This window comes from Salvia hispanica, chromosome 5 (genome assembly GCF_023119035.1).
Source record: "Salvia hispanica cultivar TCC Black 2014 chromosome 5, UniMelb_Shisp_WGS_1.0, whole genome shotgun sequence".
NCBI classification, from domain to species: domain Eukaryota; kingdom Viridiplantae; phylum Streptophyta; class Magnoliopsida; order Lamiales; family Lamiaceae; genus Salvia; species Salvia hispanica.
Genome location: NC_062969.1, coordinates 10,326,493 through 10,349,954, shown reverse-complemented (window position 1 = coordinate 10,349,954; position 23,462 = coordinate 10,326,493). Strand labels below are relative to the sequence as shown.

General features: G+C 35.2%; 3 protein-coding genes across 3 annotated transcripts; all 3 read right to left on the bottom strand.

Annotated features, from left to right (window-relative positions):
- Positions 1-604: 604 nt before the first annotated feature.
- On the bottom strand, positions 605-1,150 carry LOC125189384. Its single transcript, XM_048086666.1, has one exon. It carries the CDS (start codon positions 1,148-1,150, stop codon positions 605-607), a length of 546 nt encoding a protein of 181 aa, XP_047942623.1.
- Positions 1,151-11,620: 10,470 nt separating this feature from the next.
- On the bottom strand, positions 11,621-15,216 carry LOC125188698 (CTL-like protein DDB_G0288717). Its single transcript, XM_048085702.1, has 3 exons — positions 13,989-15,216; positions 12,672-13,017; positions 11,621-12,051 (listed from the first exon to the last, which is right to left on the bottom strand). Exons 1-3 carry the CDS (start codon positions 15,122-15,124, stop codon positions 11,788-11,790), a joined length of 1,746 nt encoding a protein of 581 aa, XP_047941659.1. The 5' UTR covers positions 15,125-15,216; the 3' UTR covers positions 11,621-11,787.
- A 4,898-nt stretch (positions 15,217-20,114) lies between these two features.
- LOC125190939 (peptidyl-prolyl cis-trans isomerase CYP21-1-like) lies at positions 20,115-22,663 on the bottom strand. The gene is made up of 7 exons (XM_048088364.1): positions 22,375-22,663; positions 21,401-21,479; positions 21,092-21,139; positions 20,959-20,982; positions 20,695-20,877; positions 20,525-20,600; positions 20,115-20,435 (listed from the first exon to the last, which is right to left on the bottom strand). The coding sequence occupies exons 1-7, from the start codon at positions 22,471-22,473 to the stop codon at positions 20,258-20,260; spliced, it is 687 nt and encodes a 228-aa protein (XP_047944321.1). The 5' UTR covers positions 22,474-22,663; the 3' UTR covers positions 20,115-20,257.
- Positions 22,664-23,462: the final 799 nt, after the last annotated feature.

Here is a 23,462-nt window from a genome sequence, read left to right as displayed (position 1 = left end):
TTTTTTTTTTGGGGGGGAAAAATATAAAAGGCCCGAATTTAGGCTAATAATTTTTGAAATGACAGAATACAAAAATGATTAATTCTTTTGTAATTATATTTTGGTCGTATTGTAGTAGGAGTATATTTAATTTTTAAAACAGCGGATTTGTTTAAATTTGTTCCAATATTGATGGAGGTATTGTTACTGAGAGCATCCACAGTAGCCGAGGACACTTCTTGGACAAGCCACTTTTTTTTTTCCTAAGCCACTTCTGATTTGTCAACGGCTAAAAAAAAAAGTTTTCACAGCAATAGTAAACACTTTTTTTTGCCACATTTCATTTTATTTTATTTTGGTCCACAGCATTTCCCGTTGGCTACAAATCTGATTTCTGGTCCCTCCCCCCGGCACTCATCATTGAAGAGAGGCTATGACTGAATAACGTAGATGTCGTTGTTCGAACCTGCAACACCGAAATACGCATGTCAGATCCGTAAACGGTAGTCAGCAACGGCTTCCAGAATCATCGATGGATGTTTGCTTTTGAAACCAGTTGTGAATTGGCCTTTCCACGCCATTGGGCAGTTTTTCCACTCCCAATGCATGCAGTTGATGCTCCCCATCATCCCTGGGAACTGTGCACCGCTCCGTGCATATCTAGTAGTCTTTGGCACTCATCAGATGTTGGCTTTCGTAGTAACTCCGGACCAAAGACATTTTGGATGCCCTTACAGAACTGTCGGAGCACTTCTAGGCTAGTCGTCTCACCCATCTGTAGGTATTCGTCGAACATATCAGCCGGTCCGTCATAGTCAAGCTGCCTAATTGCAGCGGTGCATTTCTGAAAAGTAGACAGCCCAATCCGGCCAGTGCAATCACTCCGGAGGGTGAAGCACCTGTACCGCGCCGCCAATGTCGTCGCTATATGGGTGAAGAGCGGTCGCGACATTCTGAAACGCCGACGGAAAATCTCTGATGAGTAACGGGGGTTATCGCCAAAGTAGTCTGCCATCAGCCGTTGATGCGCTCCGGAATGGTCTCGTGTGATTGTACGACGATGGTGAATCGCACGAGGGAGCGCCACCGCCGCCTCCACACCCTCGTTGTCGGCTTCCTTCTGCACCTCTTGAATCAGAGAATCCCACGTGTCATTCCACAAATCATCCATTTTTAAATAGCAATAGAATCCACAAAATTTAGAGAGACAAAGTAGGAATAAAGAATTTGAATGGTGTGAAAATAACGAGGAGAATGGGGTGTATTTATAGGCAATTAAAACAAAATTAAAAAAAATGAAAAAAAAATTGGAAAGTGTCCGCCGCGGCGAATGCGCCGCACAATAGACAGCTGCGCCTATCGGCGCGCCGCCTCCCCACCGCTGCGTCCTCGGCGTTTGCTCGCCGATGGCCTTTCCGCGGCCTCATACCCGGCTAAGCCGGGGCGCCCGCTTCTTCCACTATACATCGCCGCGCCGTCGACGACTTCGGGGCGGGCGGCGCGCCGCCCCTACTGTGGATGCTCTAAGAGCATCCACAATGGGGTGGAGGATAGGCCAGACGATGCATCCTCCGCCATTGCAGGGGTCCGGACGATGCGTCCTCCATCCTCCGCGTCCTGTGCATCATCCACGGACTATGCACACATTTTTGCATCCTCCGGACTATCCTCCGCCCCATTGCAGGGGGTAAGAAGGATAGTCCGGACTATGCACACATTTTTTATTTTTATTTTTTTTTTGTATTTTCTTCTATATATATCACTAATTTTTTTTACTTCATTTCACACTTTTCACTCCGTTCTCTTCCCCATCTCAATTTCTCTCTAAATTCAATAATAAATTCCGACGATGATCCATTTTTGCAAGCATAAAAAATAAAAAATAAATATTGACAATAGGATTTGCCTTTAATTTGTGGTGTTTTTATATTTATTCTTGCTAATTGATATGTTTGCAAACATAAAAAAATAAAAAGCAAATACTAGTACAAAATAGGAGTTAAAACTATAGGGCAGACTTTAGGGTGCCCCACTGCAAGTGGAAGGGTAGGAGGATAGAATGATGATATGGAGGAGCATAGGGCGGGGTTTGGGGCGGACTATGGATGCCCTAATATGTTGGTAATACTACTTGTATATACATTATAATTATTGCTAATATTTTTTTAAAAATTAATGATTCTATTTACGATTTTTGTATAATGTGTGTCAAAGAAATAACATTATTGGTAGTATCAGCATAATTTTTGTGTTTTTGGTTATGTAATGAGTACTGTGATTAGAGTTTACGTTGCTCCTATGGCTTGATGGAGCTGACATAATTACTTCCACAGTTTCACTCAAATTTTTCACTTTTTATTTTTAGTTTATCACACTCAAAATATTCACTTTTATATTAATAAATAAATATTTATCTTCCATCTCCTACTTAAAATATCCAATTACTTAAAATATCTGCTTAATAATGTAGACATCTTAAATATGACAGAGGGAGAGGGAGTATATTGATTAACAATTTTAAATTGAATCGCATCAGCATCAATTAATTCGAGTGATTAATGTGTGCGGTTTGTTTTTAAAATAGGAACTTCGAGTTGTATCAATCAATCAATCGGTTATTTTATGTACATAGTCAATTAAATGTAGAATAGACTGTAATTTTATTAATGATAGATAGTCAATTTTAATTTTAGAATAGACTGTAATTTTATTAATGATAGTCTAGATAGTCAATTTTAATTTTAATTTAGCGGAATAGAGTGTGCATCTCAATTCGCATTGCAATGTGATAAATGTTAGTAGTAGTAGTAGTAGATTATTATAGGCTCGGAATATTATTTAATGCAAATTAAAATTTTCAAAGGGGCTGAAGACTCTGCACGTGATTAAAGTAGAAAAGAAAGTCTTAATAATAGACATGTAAAGCAAAAAAGAAATTGTCTTGAAAAAGGATAAAAGCACGCATTAATTTATGCCCCTTATTTTTTTGTAAAGTGGATGCAAGTTAGAGTGATGCATGGTTAAATTAAATCAGAATCGTTAATAACCTAGCTAATTGATATAGTTAATGGTTTGAAATTGGAACCACGGATTAGGTGGTCTGATTACTAAACACTACTTGAGCTCAAGGTGCAAATGCCCAACTTCAAAAATAAAAATAATTTAAAATTGTTTATACATGTTCTTAAAATTTCATCATATATTTTTGTTCCAATTTTTAGCTCAGCTCCAGCTGATTTCCGTTCCGCAAATTTCAAACCACGGATGAGTGATTATTAAATATAATTAATACATTCGAGTATAAGCCGAAGATTTAAAATATAAAAAATGAAAGCTTTGATCAATAGTATCAGGAATTATTTTCATGATTAGTAAAATTGGAGTAGGAAATTTTCTTTTATAGTGGGACCCGTTTTATTATTATTTTTTTTTTAAAAGAAAAGATGAATCATTGCATATATTAACATAAGTACTATAAAAATATGTTAAATCTATAGTGTGTTAGTATCTTTTAAGGTCAAAAATTGTAAAAGAAAATATGAAAGTTTAATCAAATTCTGGTCAATTTTATAATTTTTAATATAATTACTTTATATTACTATAATTTTGATATATTTTTTAATTATCTCATCAATTTAGATTTGGAGAATAATTATGTATGATTTGTATGCTGGAATCTAATTTTTTTTTCACAAATTCGTATATTACTCACTAGAGTTATTGACTTTCATATGAAAAATATAAAATATTGTTATAAGGGTCGGCTAAAGTATTTCAGTTTCTAAATCATAGTACATAATTTTTCTCTAAATCTAAAATTAAGAGATAACTAAAAAAAAGTATAGTAATTTATTGTTTTTAAAAATTATGGGATTGGCCAGAATTAAACAATATATCATGACTTTGATGACAATTCCTCCTTTTCTAAAAAAAGGCAATGTGAAATTATTTAGACTTAGTACTTTAATCCTTTTTATCGAGGAGAGAAATTTAAAGTATGGATAAATTAAATTTAATTCAAGAATATATTTATACCCCTTCCCTATTCAGCAACTGATTCAATTATTTTGAACATTTAATAAAGGTGTGCTGTTGTCACAAAATTAAGCATTAATTCGATCAGTGTAGAAATAGATACAAATTTAATGTATTAATAAGGTTGAAAATGGCCAATTTATTATGATATGCTTGGAATATTATTTCAACATCTGGAGTTATTGCTGGCGTTACCGTGTCATCATTCTGGTAATTCTCACGTCTAACTTTATTGAATTTGAAAACTATCTACACAGAAAAAGACCAAATAATTTCATCAATAAATATCTAAAATATCTATGTTACTCCCCAATAAATCAGAATCTAATTGTACCGTCGCCGACAATTTATAATGGTTACTTTATAGTTTATACTGGCAGAGAAGCTAACTTTTGTAACAAAGAAGGCAATATTAAACCATTTGTAAAAATATTTCCATCCACTATACTTGCATAGATTTTAAGTACAATATTTGCATGAAAATCACTAGTGATATTAACTTTTTGAATACGGTTTTATCGCGGGTTAACTTGACAATACTTGTGCAAATTTTATTGAGAGCCTTTTTTTTTATCCTTTCACCTAATTAACTTCACATATTGCTAAGTATGCATTGTAATAGTTGGTTAGTTTTACCCATTTATATTTAACTATTTCACGAATGCACATCAAAAGTCTCTAAAATAAATAAATGGTAAAACGAGATCAACTTAGAAGGTGTTGATAATAATAAAACTTGCGTTTCCGGGTCCGGCCATAGATGCTTAGATCAATGGCGGACGCAAGAATTTTACACTGAAGATTCCAAACAACATAACCCAAGAAAAATGAGTAATAAAAAAATTAAACAAGAAAAATTGGAAAAGATAAATTTTTACACTTACAGGATTCAAACTCAGGCCAACAAGAACTCAAGATTTATAGCCCAACTACACAACCACTTGAACTACTATTATAATTGAGAATTTCACATGTACTCCCTCCGTCTCAGATTAAGAGTCACTTTTTGCCATAAAAGTCCGTCCCAGTTTAAGAGTCACTTTTAGAATTTTCCATATTTGGTCATACAATTTTACCCCATTCTTCATCAAAATTACATAAAAATGTCATTATCTACATTAAAATAAATCAATACAAAAATCAAAAGTCAAAAGGGACCCACGTTCAACTAACTCCACCATCTCACTTCATTTATTACACACTCTACCATCTCACTTCATTTATTACACACTCCACTATCTCACTTTATTTATTACACACTTCAACTCTTTCTTAAAATCCGAACCATAACAATAAGTGACTCCAAATGTGGGACGGAGGGAGTAATATATACAGTACTTGCATAATATGAAAATTGGTGGGGTTTCTAGTGGCTCCCACCTTAACATGTAGGTCCGCCTCTAAGTTAGATGGAAGTAGAATTTGGAATAAGATGAAATCGAATTAAGTTTCTAACTGCATTCTCAATTCATGATGTTCCCACGAAGCCAAAGCAAAACATAGAATAGTTTTATACTAACCTTTAAATAATGTGCATTAAATCAAAGTTTGCAATTTGTAGGCCTGCGTAAACTATGTATGTGATGCCATGCTGTCTCTATTGATTTATAACTAAAAACTAATGTGAGTATCATTATCATTAAACAAATTTATTACGCACAACAATTTGGTTGGTGTTGAGATATTTTTCTAATTAATTGCAGCAATCTTGGACCTTGGCTAATAGGCAAGATTAAAAAAAATAATAATAAATACTACTACTATGGAATGATAGAAATTCAATTAAGTCCACTTAGGGCATCCACAATGGGACGCCCTAAGCGACGCCTAGGGATGTCAATTTAGCCCGAACCCGATGGGCTAGCCCGAATAGACCGGTAAATTTACAGGGTTAGGGCCGAAAATCTATAAACCGATAGGAAATCGGGCTAATCGGGCTAGCCCTATCGGTCTGCCGGGCTGCCGGGCCAGCCCATTGGGCTATGCATAAAAATTCTAAAAATTAAATATGTGAGTTTTAATGATTTTCTTACTCTTCCACTTTCAATTGATTAGTATTTAAATCACCGTTTCTATTATTTCACTTTCACGCATTATACACTATTCTCTTCCCCTCTTTTTTTCTATTTGTTATATGTATACATTTGTTTAAAATTAAAAAAATACTTTTTGTGCTATGTTTATCAACATCGTGGGTGTAATATGTCAGTACGAATAAGATGTACTGTACTACCAATTTATTTACATAATAATATAATGTGTATATGGATAATGGAGATGTATTTGGTTTATAGTTACTGCAAATGAGAATCATGAGATGGCTTATATAGCATATACATTATGATTTATGTGTATGTGAATATAATATGGGAGTATCTTAGATTTTTTAGCTATCGCTTACTGGAGAACAAAATTAATATGGGAATCATGAGATGCCTTATATACATTATTTGGTTAGGCATTATTTCAGCTTTATGCTATTTAGACATAAAAGGAATTTAAATAGTCAATAATAGCTTTATGCTATTTAGACAGAAAAAGAATTTAAATAGTCAATAAATTCTATCCTTTTTTAGTTTAATACTCCAGTAATTACTTTATTACTAAACATATGTCATTGACTGCATCTTAATGATATTTTGGACATTTTAGTTAATGTATAATTATTAATTACGCTATAATTTTGTGCTAAATATATGTGATGAATTGATTCTATATTATTACTTGATTAGTGATTAATTTATGTTAATTATATTTTTATGTTGCAGATTTATATATATATATATAGATAATATAATATATTGATTTATTATAAAAATATAGATATAGATTTCTTAAAATCTAAATTAGTGTTATAGTTAATTATTTGCTTTAAATTTGATTAGCCCGCAGGGCTAGCCCGAAACCCGAAGGTTTAGGGTTAGGTCTGAAAATTTAGAACCCGATAAAATCTCAGCCCGATAAGCCCGCATCCGATAAACTCGGAGTCCGAATAGGGATGGCCCGAAACCCGTTGGGCTGGCCCGATTGACATCCCTAGCGACGCCCTAAGCACCGCTACGTCAGCATTTTATCCTCCTCCTATTCCACCTGCAGTGGAGCGGACTATAGCCCGCCCTAAGCGACGCCCTAAGCATTTTACTTCTATTTTGTATTTATATTTTTATGTTTGCAAATGTAAAAAATAAAAATAAACATATAAAAACAACACAATTAAAGGAAAATTCTAAATTTACTTAATTAAAAAAAAGTTACAAAATAAGAAATAAAAAAAGCACTAAATACAAAAAAGGAGGCTAGTCTAGAGAAGTCCCAACTTGCGGCTGAGGCCATCGATCATCCGCTGGATGCCCTCGATTTGAGCCGGGTTGGTCGCCTGCATGAGGGCGGTGTGCGCGTCCAACAACGTCCGGTAGTCGGAGGAGGCCGCCAAATCCGCGTACGCATGGGCCGCAGTCGAAGTCGCGGACAGCGTCGAACTCGGGGCCTGGTCAGGCGGCGCGGCGGAGGATGATGTGGCTTGCCCTTGCCCTTGGCAGCCTTGACGCCAGGGGGACGCCGGGAGGACATCGGTGTGCCGGAACTCTCATCATCGAACACCGGACTGTTGAGGTCCATTGGAGACGCGCCGCTATCGCTACTTGTATAATCAGCGAGGGTGAGCTTCGACGCCCTCCTCCTCGCCGCCGTCGATTGGGGAATCACATCACCAACGAACTTTTGCTTGTCCCTCAACAGCACCCAGGACTGGTAGTGATTGAAATTGCCGTACAATGAAATGTACGACTGCATCGCTTTGTCCCGCACATCCGCGAGACTCTCTCCACTGGCCTGCTCCCTCTCGCACTTCTCGTACTCCCCCGCGAACAAATTTACCTGCTTCTTTATTTGATCTCAGTGCTTGCGGAGCTGCTCCCCGTGGCGCTTGTACGCGTAAGCCGGCTTGGCCGCGTTGTATTTCTCGGCGATGCGCTCCCAATACGTAGTCACCTTCTGGTTGTTGGCGTACACCGGATCCTCCGAAACATCAATCCAACATCTCGTCAAGATGATGGATTCGGGGTCGGAGTAGTTCGTCATTCCCGGGGCGAACTCTTCACACACCTCCGTCGTAGGCAACTTCTGGGCAGACGCCACGGCGGCGGCGACGGAGGGGCAGTGGGGAGAAGGCTCCATGTCGGACAGCTCGTACGAATCGGTGCTGAAGTCGGGATCGTACTCGGCGTTGGTGTCGAATGGCCGGTATTCGTCGGGTTCTGTACCCGGCCATCGTGCACCATCGAACATCGGACTATTCGGATAATCTCCGGAATCCATTTTGCTTGAAATGTAGAAAATGTAGTGAATTTGAGAGTGAAGAGTGAAGTGAAAAAATGAAGTGAAAAATGAAGTGAAATGAGAGGAATATATAGGTTTTGAAAATTTAATAAAATTAAAAAAAAAACGGAAACGCGTCGCATCGTCCGCGTCGTCCACAGTGGCAGACGATGGGTATCCTCCGATCGTCTGCGGATGATAGATAATCCATCGTCCACGATGCTGCAGTGGCGGATGATGCATCGTCCACCCCATTGCAGATGCCCTTATCATTTCTAAATCGACTCCAATCTTGGATCTTTTAAATCGTACTTGTGGTAATTAATTCATCTCTCTATCTCTATGTAGTTAATTTTATAGTACTTTATATTTATAAAAAGGTAATTCAGTATGACTAGTTCTCTTATCTCATGCTAAGAAGTAAGAACGATACCATTTTAAATTTTTAATGATCGGTTGAATTTGGCACATGACTCACATGACATTCCCAACAAATATAGCAACTTCATTTAATAGATTCATTTTCATGAAACAATATCCTAAACTTTTGTTTATAAACTGTCAGATTGGAGTACTTAGATTTATTAGAATTCTCACCCACATGCCACAACAAACTTGCGAGCTCAAACTAAACTAGCAAGACAACATCATTTTCATTAATTGAAAATTGCTACGTTAACATTTCTTACCAACGCGTTAATTTTAATTTCGACAAAAATAGAGTTGGATGTAAAAAAATTCAACGTCAGGTATTTAGATTTTTTTTAAAATATTTAAGAACAACGATACAAAATTTTATATTACTAGAAAATTATATTATTGTATAGAAACAACATTGTTTATTTTGCTTAGTCGAATTTGGTTTCGCATAAGCGCTTTCAAATACTCTTGTAAATTACTTATCAAACAATTGATTTTTCTGATTTTGCAACCGATTAGGATCTTCATATTGACATGATTTGATGATGTTCTACTTACATGCCATTATCGGACGTCAATCAAAAAGGCGTTCAATTATAGGTAGTGAAACGGTGTCGTATCAGTTTCATCCCATTTCTCATTTTTTTTCTCGTTTCTCACTTCCATTTTATTTTTTCTTAATATAAAGTCTAATTCAAACAAATGAAATTATTTTATTTAGTATAATATAGCGTTGTTTTGCTGCCTAATGTAACATCGTTTTGATTGACGTCCGACAATGCTACGTAAATATATCATCAAACTATCTATGTAGGAATCTTGATTTATTGTAAAATCAGACCAACTTAAATTTTGATTGCAAAATTAGAACAATCAATAATTTAATAATTTCCATAAAAAATTTAAACTTATATGCAAAACTAAAATTCTGGAGTTTACACGTAAACTATTTATTTAAAAGGTGTCTTATTGTTACAAATAAAGGGCCACTCACCTGCAAAATTCATGTGGACGACAATAATGGGCCTACTTTAAGCTCTCATTTTGAGATGATATTGGGCCCGTTCATTTTTATAGTATTGATTTTTTGCCGGTTATGATAATACCTAACTTACATAGTCATAGTTTTTTGTCTTCTTATTAAATATATTCCAAAATTAATTGTGACTATGGTCTCTTGTCAATGTACTTCAGTTTTTATTTATTTTTCCTTCGTGGAAAAGGAGAGATTCAATCAATCGTTTTATGTTTTCGGATGAGAAAAAATTCTCATGAATATAAAATTTTGTTGTTAATGATGTTGGTTAACTATTCTCTTGAATATAATATTTTGTTGTTGATGATGTTGGTTAATTATTTTGCATAATAATCAACATATGTGTGGATAAAACTTAAGATTGAGATACATAATAAACCATCACATGAGTTGATCTCTGCCCAAATTCGTAAACCCCAAATAATTTTGGATCTACAAATGCACTTCGGCCTAACCAATCAATTTTGACGCCTTTTGCTCTATTTAATCCAAAATTCGACTCAATATCGATCAATAGGGAGTATTAGCATTGATTTAAGGTAAAAAAAAAGAAGGTGGTTTTATTGTATGTTGAATCACAAAATTTCATCAAATTTTGATATGCTTCGAAATTTAAATGAGAAGTGATGTAGTTTTAAAAATTCAGAAGTTCTTTGAGATCAAAGAAGCTTCTTACAGCATCTTGTACTCACACTTTCCACATGAGAAGGTTCTTCTCCACCTTTCAGACAGATGATGGAGTTCACATATTTTTGTATGTTTTGGTTTTTGACACACATTGAGTTACTCGTAAGGTTACTCATTTTCCCTTTGGAGAGTTTTATCTCATGGGTTTTTTTTCCGAAAGGATTTTTACGAGGCCCGCCTACTCTGTGGATTTAGATGAGTGGCTTGAACTGTGATCGTTCATTTTGGGGGCTTGCCCTGTGTTGTTCGTTTCTTGGTCTTTATCATGTTGCTTTGTACTAGCCAACTTGTGGCTATTTCTCTTGTACTTCCTCAGGTATGCCCGAGTGTATGATGTAAACGTTTGGTTTTGGTTCTATTTGGTTTATTTATTCATAAAAATAAAATTAAAAAATTCAGAAGTGTCACACAATGTTTCTTCAGAGCTTATGTTGAGTTAAGTTGGCGCACACTTATAAATTTTTTGTGTTGTGAATGAATATTGCGACAAATATATATTAATGTGACGATGCATCGATTGAGCACAAGAAACTAAATGTTGTGATTTGTCATTCAAATTAAAAGTGCAAGACAAAAAAAAAGAACTATTCTTGATGATTTTATAATAATTATCTGGAAAAAAATTTGAGAGTGCCTATTGCTGCCTTTAGCACCATATATTCGTCACTGTTTGTAAATTTATGTGTGAGAGTGATATGATCATCACCAACAAGGAACGGGATAGATCAAATGGATGTTCATCCAACTTGAACAAAATTAACAACCTGAATGGTAGAACGTCGTCATAGACCAAACGAGTATGATCATTCATTCAATAAATTAGATAAATATCTCAATGAATGGACAAATTCAAGTGAATAAAATTCACAAAAAGTTACTATTAATCAAAGATAGATGGTCTCTAATTTTCATTCAACGTGACATTTATATTGGTAAACAACGTCCTAAAATTTGGTCAATAAATTTTCATTTACTTTCAAAGCAATTAAATAAATAATTTTAAAAGACAATCAAAACAATTTAGAAAAGCTGTACCAATGCATCCTCCACCATGGCCCTTTCAACTTTAACTAAGTGTCTAACCATAAGGAATTAACTGATTATCGTAATTTCAAAATATGGTTAGTTTCAGAACAAAATAGCATCTAAATCAAAAGATGCAGAACCTTTTTTTCCCCCTTTTTTATTGTTAAACAAAGCTGAATACAAGGTAGAATCTCAGATATGCACAACTTGCCATTAAACTGGCTAGTATACCTCCAAGCAAAATAAAATTACAGATTGTACAACAGAGAGACGACTAACTTGACCACTTACACCACGTTCGTGGTTCTAGGAACGAAACCGGCCCTATGACTTCTACTGATTGGGAGGTGAACGTACACCTCATGGACGTCTTGTTTATAAACCTCCCCCCGATCCCTGTCTATGGCGTAGCACACATACACGGTGTCGATAACATTATCCAACACATGAACGAAGAACCCCAGGACCACCATCAGCAAGATCCACGCCACGAAAGCAATGAAGTATGCATCATCGCCAAGATGCACTGCAGCTTTTAGAAGAACACAAACCTGTGTTTTGATCAAACAAACGTGTTCTTAGCACTTTTCGATAACGATACGAAAAAACAAGATTGGGAATCATGGCACCATCACAAGTTGAAGGACTAAACCCAATTCTTCAAAACAAAACACACACATAAATACTTATAAGATGATATGTTTGTGCATTCTATATACATCAATGAACAATCCATGACACAAACATATACAATTTGCAATCAATTTATTTCCAGTAAGATGTATAGCCTACTAAGTTTTGTTGTGTTTAACGGGTAGGTCCAAACCCGAAATGAGACACACAGTAAGCCTAAATACTAACTCAATATTCTAGTTTAGGCATAATTCGCAGAACAAATTTGCATATAATTGGCTGCTGCAAAGCTAATAGGGACGCAAGTGCAGTTTATGGCTGCCGAAAACAAGTACACAAATTTGTTTCCAACAGTTTATAGCCATCAAAAACTTCAAAAATTACTGAGACACTTCTTGCAAACACAACCTCAAGAACTGAAACAGACATAATTAAATGTTTCATTCACTCAAATACTAGAAAATATGGATTTGATCCATGTGACTTATGCATTCAATGACACTAGTCACTATGACAATTGACAGGAGATACAACTTACCAGTATGGCATATATTGCTGATAACACGAGGACAATTCCAGAGAGTATTCGAGTGGAAACAGTTTCGACAAACACTGCTGAGAGAAGGTTCCGTTTGAGAAGCTCATAAGTCATCCTCGCAGCACTGCAGTATGCTTCACCAGTTATGGCGGCAAAGTTAATGGTGAACTTGTTCAGAAAATCAACTGCCGACAACAGGGCATTCGCACAGCACCGCAGAATAAGATTGACGATACCAGATGCATCTTCTTGTCTAGCATTATCAACAATGGAACGAACGATTCGAACTATAGAGATGAGTAAACCGGAGAAACATATAGTGCCAAAGGAGGGACCAAACGCATTCCTTCAATTGTAAAGAGAGAAGTCAGAAATGCAAATAATAAGTCAAAACAAACACTCATAATTTGGGAAGCTCATAATTTGGTTAAGTAGAGAGTATAATATTTCTACAATCACCTGCCAAAGGCTAGTAATGTCTTAGAAGTTACCACTAAAGCACAATATGCACACACAAAAGAATTACACGAGTGTTAGAAAAAGTAGCTCTATGGGGTTTAATCAAATGGTTGAAAGGTCAAAAAGAGAACATCCTTTTATTTACTCTTTCTCTAGAAATGCTACCATCAATTAAAAAGAATAAGGTTTTAATCAGAAACTAATACCAAAGTTTGCTTACAAATATTATTAATGAATGAGAAAGTACTTTCTGGGTCAGGTAAATACTTCACTTTTACTGTGCTGTCTCTCAAATATCGGAGATTTACACACACATAAGGCCACTTTGTTGCTAACTAGCCTAGCGTAGATATTATACTTCATTTTCTTTAGATCTCTAATTTCAGTATTTCACGCATCAAGTAAAACCCAGCCTCCACGGAAACAATAAAGACTTTTTTCAACACCTCAAGCAACACATAGGATCCTATTTCAATGGGAACCTGATGAGTGGATCCACCTACACACACGTCTTGCTTTTACAGCTATATCGGGAGTTACTGCACGCAGTGCATTAAATGCAAGACAACATTTAGCTCAAGATACTATACCCTTAAACATGTGGCAACAGATTTACTAATGCATTCCTAAAGACTATTGCACTATAGCAAGCTCTCTCTCCCTCCTTGTTTCTCTCTCTTGATAACACGAAATAACTGAAACTAAAACAAGCTCCAAACATTTAGGAATCTATTGCAAGAACGTAGCAAGGCAATAAACTAATCATGGGGAATGAAACACAATAAGCATGCATCTGATTAAACTACACACATTGAGCAGTAAGTAAAGAACTATACACACTGAGAAGAAAGTAAACACCTCAAAGAGCTTCGTATCCCATGCTTTGGCGGAGAGTCATCCTTGGAGAAATACCACTGTGCAATAGTCCCACTGATCACATACACTTGAGCTTCCACCATAATAGTGGCAGACCACAGCATAGTCAAGATTGCCAATGTGTAATAAGCAGGCACCCAGCTATCCTGCTTCCACACACAAACATACTCTCCATGCTCTTCCCGTGGCACAATTTCACCATTCGAGCTGGAAAACACCAAAAACACAACAATCGGCACATAGCACACGACCAGCCCCAGAGTCAGAGCCGGAAGAGCCCCAAACAACCCCGAATTCTTCAACAAAGCAGTAGACGCCACGCCAATAACTTTCACAGTCAGCTCAATTCTATGCCAATTCACCACAAATATCCACACAATCACACCGATTATCAAGAACACAAAAATTAGGACAACAATCCGATAAGCCAAAGGGAAGGCCTCACTGCAGGTGGAGCTCACGGTGCAAGCAACAAACCAGTAAACATTCACGAAAATAGGAACAATCACGAAGAAGGGAAGCGAGGCATAAACTATCTGCTTAGTGTAGTGCTTGAGCAGCAAAAGCACCAAGAACAGAAACGGCACACTCACAATTAGAGTCACTACAAGAGTCCAAACCAAGCTCTCCCACACACTCGAATCAGTAAAATTCACAAAATTCACCAAATCAAACCTGCCTAAATGAGATGAAATATAAACAAAATCAGCTACAAGATTCAAATTTGGGGAAATGGAGCTGTCCCCGACCTCGAAAAGATTCGATTTTGACGAATTTGAAGAAAAGGGCCTAGGGCTACGGACATGGACGGAGACGCAGGAAGAGGTGGCTACGTCGTAGGCAAAATAGGAGATGTCGTGGCGGTGGGGGTTTCGGTTAACGGAGGCGAAGATTCCGAGGGCGAAGGTGGAGAGGAGGAGGAGAGAGAAGAGGATGAGAAAGGGGAGATCTTTGAGGGGACGAGGGCCGTAATTGTAGGAGATCTGAAGGAATTGGGATTGATCTTCTTCAGCTTCGGAGATGGAAGCTATGGGTGGTTCAAGAGTGGGATATGGTTTAGAGAGGAGGGGCTGCGTGGCGGCGGAGTCGTGGTGGGGGTCCTCGGGGGTGGTGTCCATGGCGGCGGCGACGCGGCGGAGAAGGCGGTGGTGGTGGGATTGGATTGGAATGTTTGACTAATAGCTCACCTCTGTGACATGGGAATTGGGAATCGGCATCTCATAGTTCATCTAATTGATTTTTTTTTACTAATTGGAATTTTACTGCAAAAAAAAAGAAAGTAAAATAATAGTAGTAGTGGTGGCGAAAAGGGTTACCCGCGGGTATTCGCACCCTACAAGTCGGGTACTCGTACCCGATTTTAGCCAAATTTGTTGTCCCAATACCCGCCCTGCGACATATCAGGATGACCCGGTACCCGTGTTGGGTATCCCGTACTCGACATTGCGGATACCCATACCCGACCCGAAATCCTAGTAAAAAAATTGAAAACCACAATAACCGTCAATGTTCCCTATATTACTTTATTAATATCGATGGTAAACGTTAAATAGATTGAGAATAAAAATGAGGGGACACTCTATAACTAGTTTCGGTGAGTTTTCAATTGTATGTTCATTGGAATATAAAAATATTATAGAAGAAATCTTAGATTATATAAAGTACTCTCACCGTTCCACCTTAATAGAGGCATTTCATTTTCTTCACTCATTTTGGAAAAATAATAATATATATAATCTTTTCTACATTATTATCTCTCTTACTTTATTTTTTTCTCTGTTCTAACTATTTATTTTTAATTTTTCAAAATGAGTGCATATATAGCTATTATAATTTTACTATTTACCTTTTTTTCTCCACTTTAACTATTTGAAACACCTTTATTAATATGGAATGGAGGAAGTATTAAAAGATGAAATATGACTAATGCTAATACTAATACTAATACTAATACTAACGGGTATTATCGCGACTAACGGGTATACCCGCGCGGGTAGTGGGTATACCCGCTACCTGCAAAACTCTAAAACACTCTATCCGATCCCGCCCCGTTTCCCGTTATCGTCGGATAACGGGTACCCAATACCCGGCGGATAGCGGGACGAGATGAGAATTACCCATAACCCGCTACCCATTTTGTCACCCCTAGATAGTAGTAAAAAACTTACCGGGGGTAAAATGATTTGTTTGTCGTGGCGAAATTTTTGATGAATTGTTGTGACGGGAGTGTTATATTGCTAACTTAATGCTTAATTGTTAACTACAATTCAATAATAGCCATTAGATATTCAAATTAAAGTCCTAAATCATCAACCACGAAATGTCAATACGATCAACAAAAAACATCAATAAGGCCATAGGATTAATTCTAAAAAATATCAATAGGGGTATTAATGTCAAGTTAGTTATAACTAACTTTTAAAAGAAATCCCAAAACTTTAAATTCATATAACATATATCAAATTAAAGATAATTTTATAAGGATTCCAACGATATACTACATGCATATGTTCCGACGTCAAAATTTGAAAAAAAAATCTAGAATTTTCATATTTTTCGTACACAGGTTAATGTCAATGAAGCTAAGATAATATGTCAATATAAAGCATATACAATGTCAATTACACGTGGCAAATTATAGACCACACGTTTTCTAAAATCATATGGCCTTAAATTAGTTGTAGTTAGCAATTGATCACTCCCCTTGTTGTGTTTATCTATAAATATATAAAAGGTGACTTTTGGGAATAATTACATGAATGTCATTGATAGTATAAAAAGTTTTTTTTAATATACTTATTTTATTATTTAATTTAAATAACTTAAATGAAATATTAATACCATGACTCTTCATCTTTTTCATGATTGACTACCCACTAATGACATTCATTACCACTTACCCACTAACTTTCATAATAATAATGCTTTGATAATTCTATTTCTCCTTAATTTGTTGCATATATAGAGAATTCCTCCAGATTTTGTTGACAAATTTGGTGAGAATATTCCGACAAGATGCAGGATAATGCGAGGGGAAAGAGAGATGAGTTGGGAAATTGATGTGAAGAAAGTGAATGATTGTTGGTTTTTGAAAAAGGGTTGGCCTAATTTTGTACAAGAAAATTCCCTACAAGACGGTGATTTTCTCACATTCTGTTATGTTCCTCCCCTTTTTTATCTCTTCAATTATTCAATTTCAATCGTTTTTCTATGTGCTCTCATTATATTCATTTTGTTTTATTGATTTTTGAGCGTTTGTATTTATACACACATTTGTGTTCTGACTTTGCAATGGCGGGATGATTTCGAAGATGGAATTTTTAATTCTTATTTTTATAATTTTAATTGTGTGTGTGAACTGTGAACTGCATATGCTTTTATGCTCTGTTTACCTTATTTTTTCTTTTAATACTGCTACTTTAATGGTTGATCATCAATCGTGTTGTTTATGTATGTTGTTCTCCTTGCAGGTCTTTATGGTGGAAGTGATGTATGTTTTGAAGTGTCGAGCTTAATTATGTGATTATTTTTTCTTTTTCTTCATGTACTATTGTAAAGTGTCGAATGTATAAATTTCTCATATAGTGCTCTATATGAATATTAGTTTGGTGGCAGCTCTTATTCATTTGTCTTTCCTGGACATGATATGGGTGGTACCAGCTACACGGGAAGTAGGCGATGCGGGGTATGCTATTAGGGTATGCAACCAGTTTTTTAGTTTTTCGGCTAAATGCATGCATATTGATATCGGCTGTATATTCCATGCTATTTTGCTATATTTTTGTTGATGACTTTGATCGATTTGGCTATCTTCTGATATATATTTATACATTGTTTTTATTGACATGTGTTTGTGATTGATCTTTTGTAGTATAGATCTAAAAGTGATTTAAATGATATGTGATTTGTGTGCAATTTTTAGTTTATAAACTTATTTGGTTATATGAGTTTTATTGGTACAATAAATTGCTATGGTATAAAAGTGATTTAAATGATAAGTGATTTTATATTTTGTAATAATTATTTTTTATTTTATTATTTATGATTTCAGATTTCATGATATTTTTATGAATTTATGTATTTATAAAATCATTTTCCAGTATAAAATAAGTTTTAAAAAAAAAAAAATGGGTCATGCATCTCACGTGTGATACTAGTATTTATTAAAAATGGAGTAGTATTTTCTTTTACGCTATATTATCCTAGTTCATAATTACGATATGATTGAATAAACTAAATGCAAAACCATATGTTTCGCAATTCGGATGATGAAATTGTGAGATTTGAATCCCACTTACCGGTCACAACTCGGAATGGTAGATTTCAAATCTCACCTACAAGTAAAAAAGTGAAGGTAATCAATAAAGGAAGAAATAAACTTATGCTTGCAAGAGGATGGTTTATCAAGCATCAAAATAAACCGCCCATAGGTAAAGACAAATATAACTAGGAACAAAAAGTATATTTTACTATCTAATGATACAGCATAGACTTCGGGATATAGTAATTCAATAAATCGGTTTCTTTTCTCCATTTATTCTAAAATATTTCAAGAATTTATGTATTTGCCTCGGCAAACTCAAGAGATGTAGAATAAATATTTAATTTCATATACTTTGCATCCATGTTCTCAACACACATCTAATTTCATATACTTTGCATCCATGTTCTCAACATTAGTTGCACGGAAACACACGAGATTTATGTATTTTCATACTATTTCACGAGTGAACTCTCTGATTAGTCCCTAATTATTTAGATTATGATTCTACAGATCCATATTAGAAAAATAAGCATCAGATAATCCTAACGTTTAATATAATCACAAATACAATGTTTTTAGCCACTTTTAGGATGAAAATGCTCAAATGGCTTAAAGGGCATTTGGCAATTCCTAAGTACGCTGATATATGAATTTTGTCACATTTTTATCAGCAACTTCTTATGTAATTTCCTAATAAATTCTAATGCTTCATACGTGATTAAAGTTTTGTCATTATCTGCACATAAAAAAATTTCTTATATCCCTTTATTTCTAGTTAGTGGCAACAATCATGTAGGAAAAGTGAAGTTATTTATGCAATAAAAAATATTTCACATTTAATTAAGTGATACAGTAATGATTTTCTTGAAAACATTGACATACATATTATTTCATTATATATCATCGAACTAATTTATTACTCTAAGCCTAACTTTAAGGCGATTTTTATGATTGATAATTTATTGAGAATTTTAATTTAGCTCAAACTGAAAATTTTAACATCATATTATGAACTTTCAATCTTTGGATATAAATTTGCATAGTTTCTTGCCACTCATGATAAAATTGGAACATGAGCAATATTTTAAAAATATTCAACCATGTAATATTAGCTATTTAGTCCTTAGAAGAATTTTTTTTAATTAATAATAGTATTTGAAATAAAGAAAATGTAAATTTATAAATTAATACCGTAAAATTGGGATATTTTCATAATAAATAAAATTGATCCGTAAAAAACAAAGAAAAATGAGGGAAAATAGAAACAAGGAAAAATACTGAGTTTTATAAGGAAGAAATGGTCTCATTTTATTATTTTTATATTAATTAATGATAAATCTATATATTACTATAAAAAAATTAGAAAATCTAAACGATGACAAAATTTTAATTAAGTGTGAAGTATCAGAACTTATTAAGAAATTACATAATAAATTGCCAAAAAAAATGTGGCAAAAATCATATATTAGCAGTATAATGGAGTGACAAAAATGCCCTTAAGGGTGTTTTAGTCCGAAAAAACATCATTCGTGATTATATTAAACGTTGGGGACATATTAAAGGTACACGGTATCACAATCCAAAACGTTAGAGACTAATGAGGCAGTTTAGGATGTCAAAATCCATCTTGTCTCCGTAGCATTCGATGATGCAATAAAAATACTAGCATACGAGATTGAGCAATTAGAGTAGGAGTATAATTTTGAAGATGGTTGGGCCATGAATTTGGGCCCAATCCAATTTGGTTCCCCCCGAATACATAGACCATTGGGCCGACCCATATAAAACCACCACCAAACTAGACTAGAGATTCTAAGACACAACCTATTCAACCACTCAAAAAATTCAAGGAGGAGAGTTCTCTCTTTGTAATAAACTCAGTCGTTGCAGAGCAGTTTCCGATGCAAGTGCACCATAATATATATGTATAAAAAGGCAGGTTGAATAATACTAATGAAACCAGTCCAAAAACTTAGGAAAAAATATCTTATGTTACTGAAATTCTACTTTCCTCATCCCATTCGCTCTTTGGAATTTCCCCAGAATCTGATATAATTACCTTCTTCCTCGGCTTCCCGCTGTAGGTTCCCGCACTGCCCTCGATGGCATACACCGTGTCCATCCCGTCAACCACTTTCCCAAACACAACGTGCTCTCCATCCAACCTTCATAATCCCATACAAATGTGAACACTTTCCATACTAAGTATTGCATGGTTGTAACGAACTATCAATGAATGGTTACGACGCCTTACCAGTAAGCCTTGACCGTTGTGATGAAAAACTGCGATCCATTAGAATCAGGCCCTGAATTCACCATGGCCACGATGCCTGCATAAAAACGAGACCAATGAAATGGATGAGTCAGTTTGCACGACAGTGAGGGCGTATGTTTGAGATGCATAAAAAGAGGTCGTCATTAGACCTGCGTGAGAATGCTTCAGCTTGAAATTCTCATCACGGAACGTGCCACCATATATAGATTGATTCCCTTTTCCATCCCCAGAGACGATGTCTCCGCCTTGAATCATGAACCCTGGTATGATACGGTGAAATGGAGTTCCTTTATAGTGCAGAACTTTACCGTTTTTAGCTTTGCCGACCTCCCCTGATTCAAGAAAGAATGATGTTTGCGAAGAAGATTGTAAGAGGGAACCTCATAATCAAAAGTAACGATAATCTTTATTACCTGTACACAGTGCCCTGAAATTCTCTGCACAAAAAAATGAACTTTTCAGGAACAAAAATGGTAGAGTCAAAAAAATAAAAGCAGGCGGATAAACATGTAAGATTTTCACAAAGTAACAAGATCACTCTATTACCTACAGTCTTCGGCACAACATCACCATATAAGCCAATTGTAATTCTCCCTGTGGATATTGAGGAGTGAAATATGAAATAAAGTCAAAATTAAGCTACACTCATAACAGTTCTGTCCTTCGGAAAATAGAACGAAGGACAGATGCGCAAGTGGAGAGTTTTCTGTGTAATATATCTGAATAATGGAAGGATCCTATACATGCTTCCAAATCTTGCAATTAAAAGAATTACAATCTCCATAGTTGACTCCTCCTTACATTTGACTTGATTTTGGAAAGAGCGAATATTGGACAGAGTAATAAGAAACATACCTATGCGCTGCTTATCTATGTCGACATCCATAAACACTCTATGGGTGATTTCATACAACTCTTCCACCTCTTCTACCCCCTGCAAAGAGAATATGTCGAAGAAGTTAAAACCATTGTCAACAAGGAGCAAGTAATAAAGTGTAAATTCGATCGGGTGAAATTCAAGAATCAAGAGCCAACATTATTTGGTTGTCAATAAGGTTCAAAACATGAGGCACAACACATTCTCAGCAGGGCCTCCCTTAAACATCAATCCATATCTTAGAAGTCAAAACAATCAGCTAAAGATGAAATGAGACAAATCATAACATAATAAATATATCAACAGAATCTATCATGAAAACACTCACACTATTCTTTTTCAAGACTTTGAGACAATCGTCTACAAGGTACAACAACATGAGGCATGCCCCAACATACAATCTCAACATAATCACCCGAAAACATCAATCCATATCTTAGAAGTCTTAAGCATTTCAGTTGAAGGTGCAACAAGACAATGCATAACATAGCAACACAAACTATCATGAAAAGCAAAACTCTATTTTTTTTTATCAAGATTTAGGAAATACCTATCCTCTTCAACTTCTCAAGAAGCAATGATACAATGCACATTATTTCAACCAAATTATCATAAATCTAGTTACAAATCCTACTTAAAACAATCTCAATGTAACTAGAACATAATAAATCGATCAAAACGCTACAATAAATAAAGTGTTTCGCCACTTACAGTACATATACAAAAACATTAGCCAAGAAAGTTAACCCCTTTACCATTTACTCAATACATCAAGAATCAAAATTTACAGCTCTTCCCCAAAATCAATCCATGAATTGACATAAAATAAATTACCCAGATGAGATTAGATCGAAGGATCACAAAAGAAGCTGGATAAATGAGAAATCCCCAAAACAAGCAAGAATCTTGAAAACATCTTAAAACCAACGAGAATAGTGAGCAAAAACTTGACCTCTTTAGAGAAGGAATAGGCGAGAAATATCAGAAGTAATGCCGCGAAGAAAATCAAAACATTCTTGGGCTGAAACAACGCTGAGATCCCTCGCCCCATCTCTCAATCGATCATATTTCAACAAGATTTTTCACCATCCCTTTAGAAAACGCCTACAATATTTTTGGGGTACTGCACGAACACGACTGTAGAGTGGCAGCTGGAGCGATCGACCGAGGAGATTGCAGGAAATTGGAGTAGTAGACGCAGTAAATTATTCTTGAGTATTTGCGATGATGATTTTCTTTCACCTAATTTGTTTTTAACTGTCGGTGCACATAACCTAATAGCCTAAAAGTCAAAAAAAAAAAAATCTTGTTACTTTCTGCTACATCCTACTGTCATTAAATTCGTTTTGAGAGTATAACTAAATTTTTTACCTAACTTACATTATACTACTAGCATCAATAATTTGAAACTAATAAATAATTCGAAACTAAAGTCTAAATTTAGTTCCTTATATTTTTCTTAAAAAAACTTTTTAATGTTATAATATTAAGTGTGGTATTTTTTATTCAAAATAATGGAGTATTAATTTTGTTAAATTTAACGGCTAAACATGTGTTTTGATCAAACTAGTGTTAAGCCATATAATTTTAAAATAATGATTACAAATTATAAATAATTAAAAAGAAGCATGGTCCTTTGTCCTGATCTAAAAAAAAGATTTCCTATCCCTCACATAATTTAATACTCCATTCATTCCAAAGAAGATGAATATTCACTTCATCGTCATTTGGACCACCAATAACACCATCACCAATTGATGCAACCCAAGAAGCAAATTCATTAAATTTTGAAGCTTCATCACCAAATTGAAAACAATCCAACATAGAAAACGATTGACCCTTACTTTTATTAATGTTCATTGCATACGACTAACCTACTTTTTGATACAAATACCCTCATTTTTAATCAATAGCAGTTAGTCTATAAGTAATACCCTATAACTTACACATAATAACGGCTTACAAACTGACCACCTCCAGATTTGAACGTGTTGCAGAAATTGAAGGAAAAAGTGTATGACTCTATAATAAATCCGAACG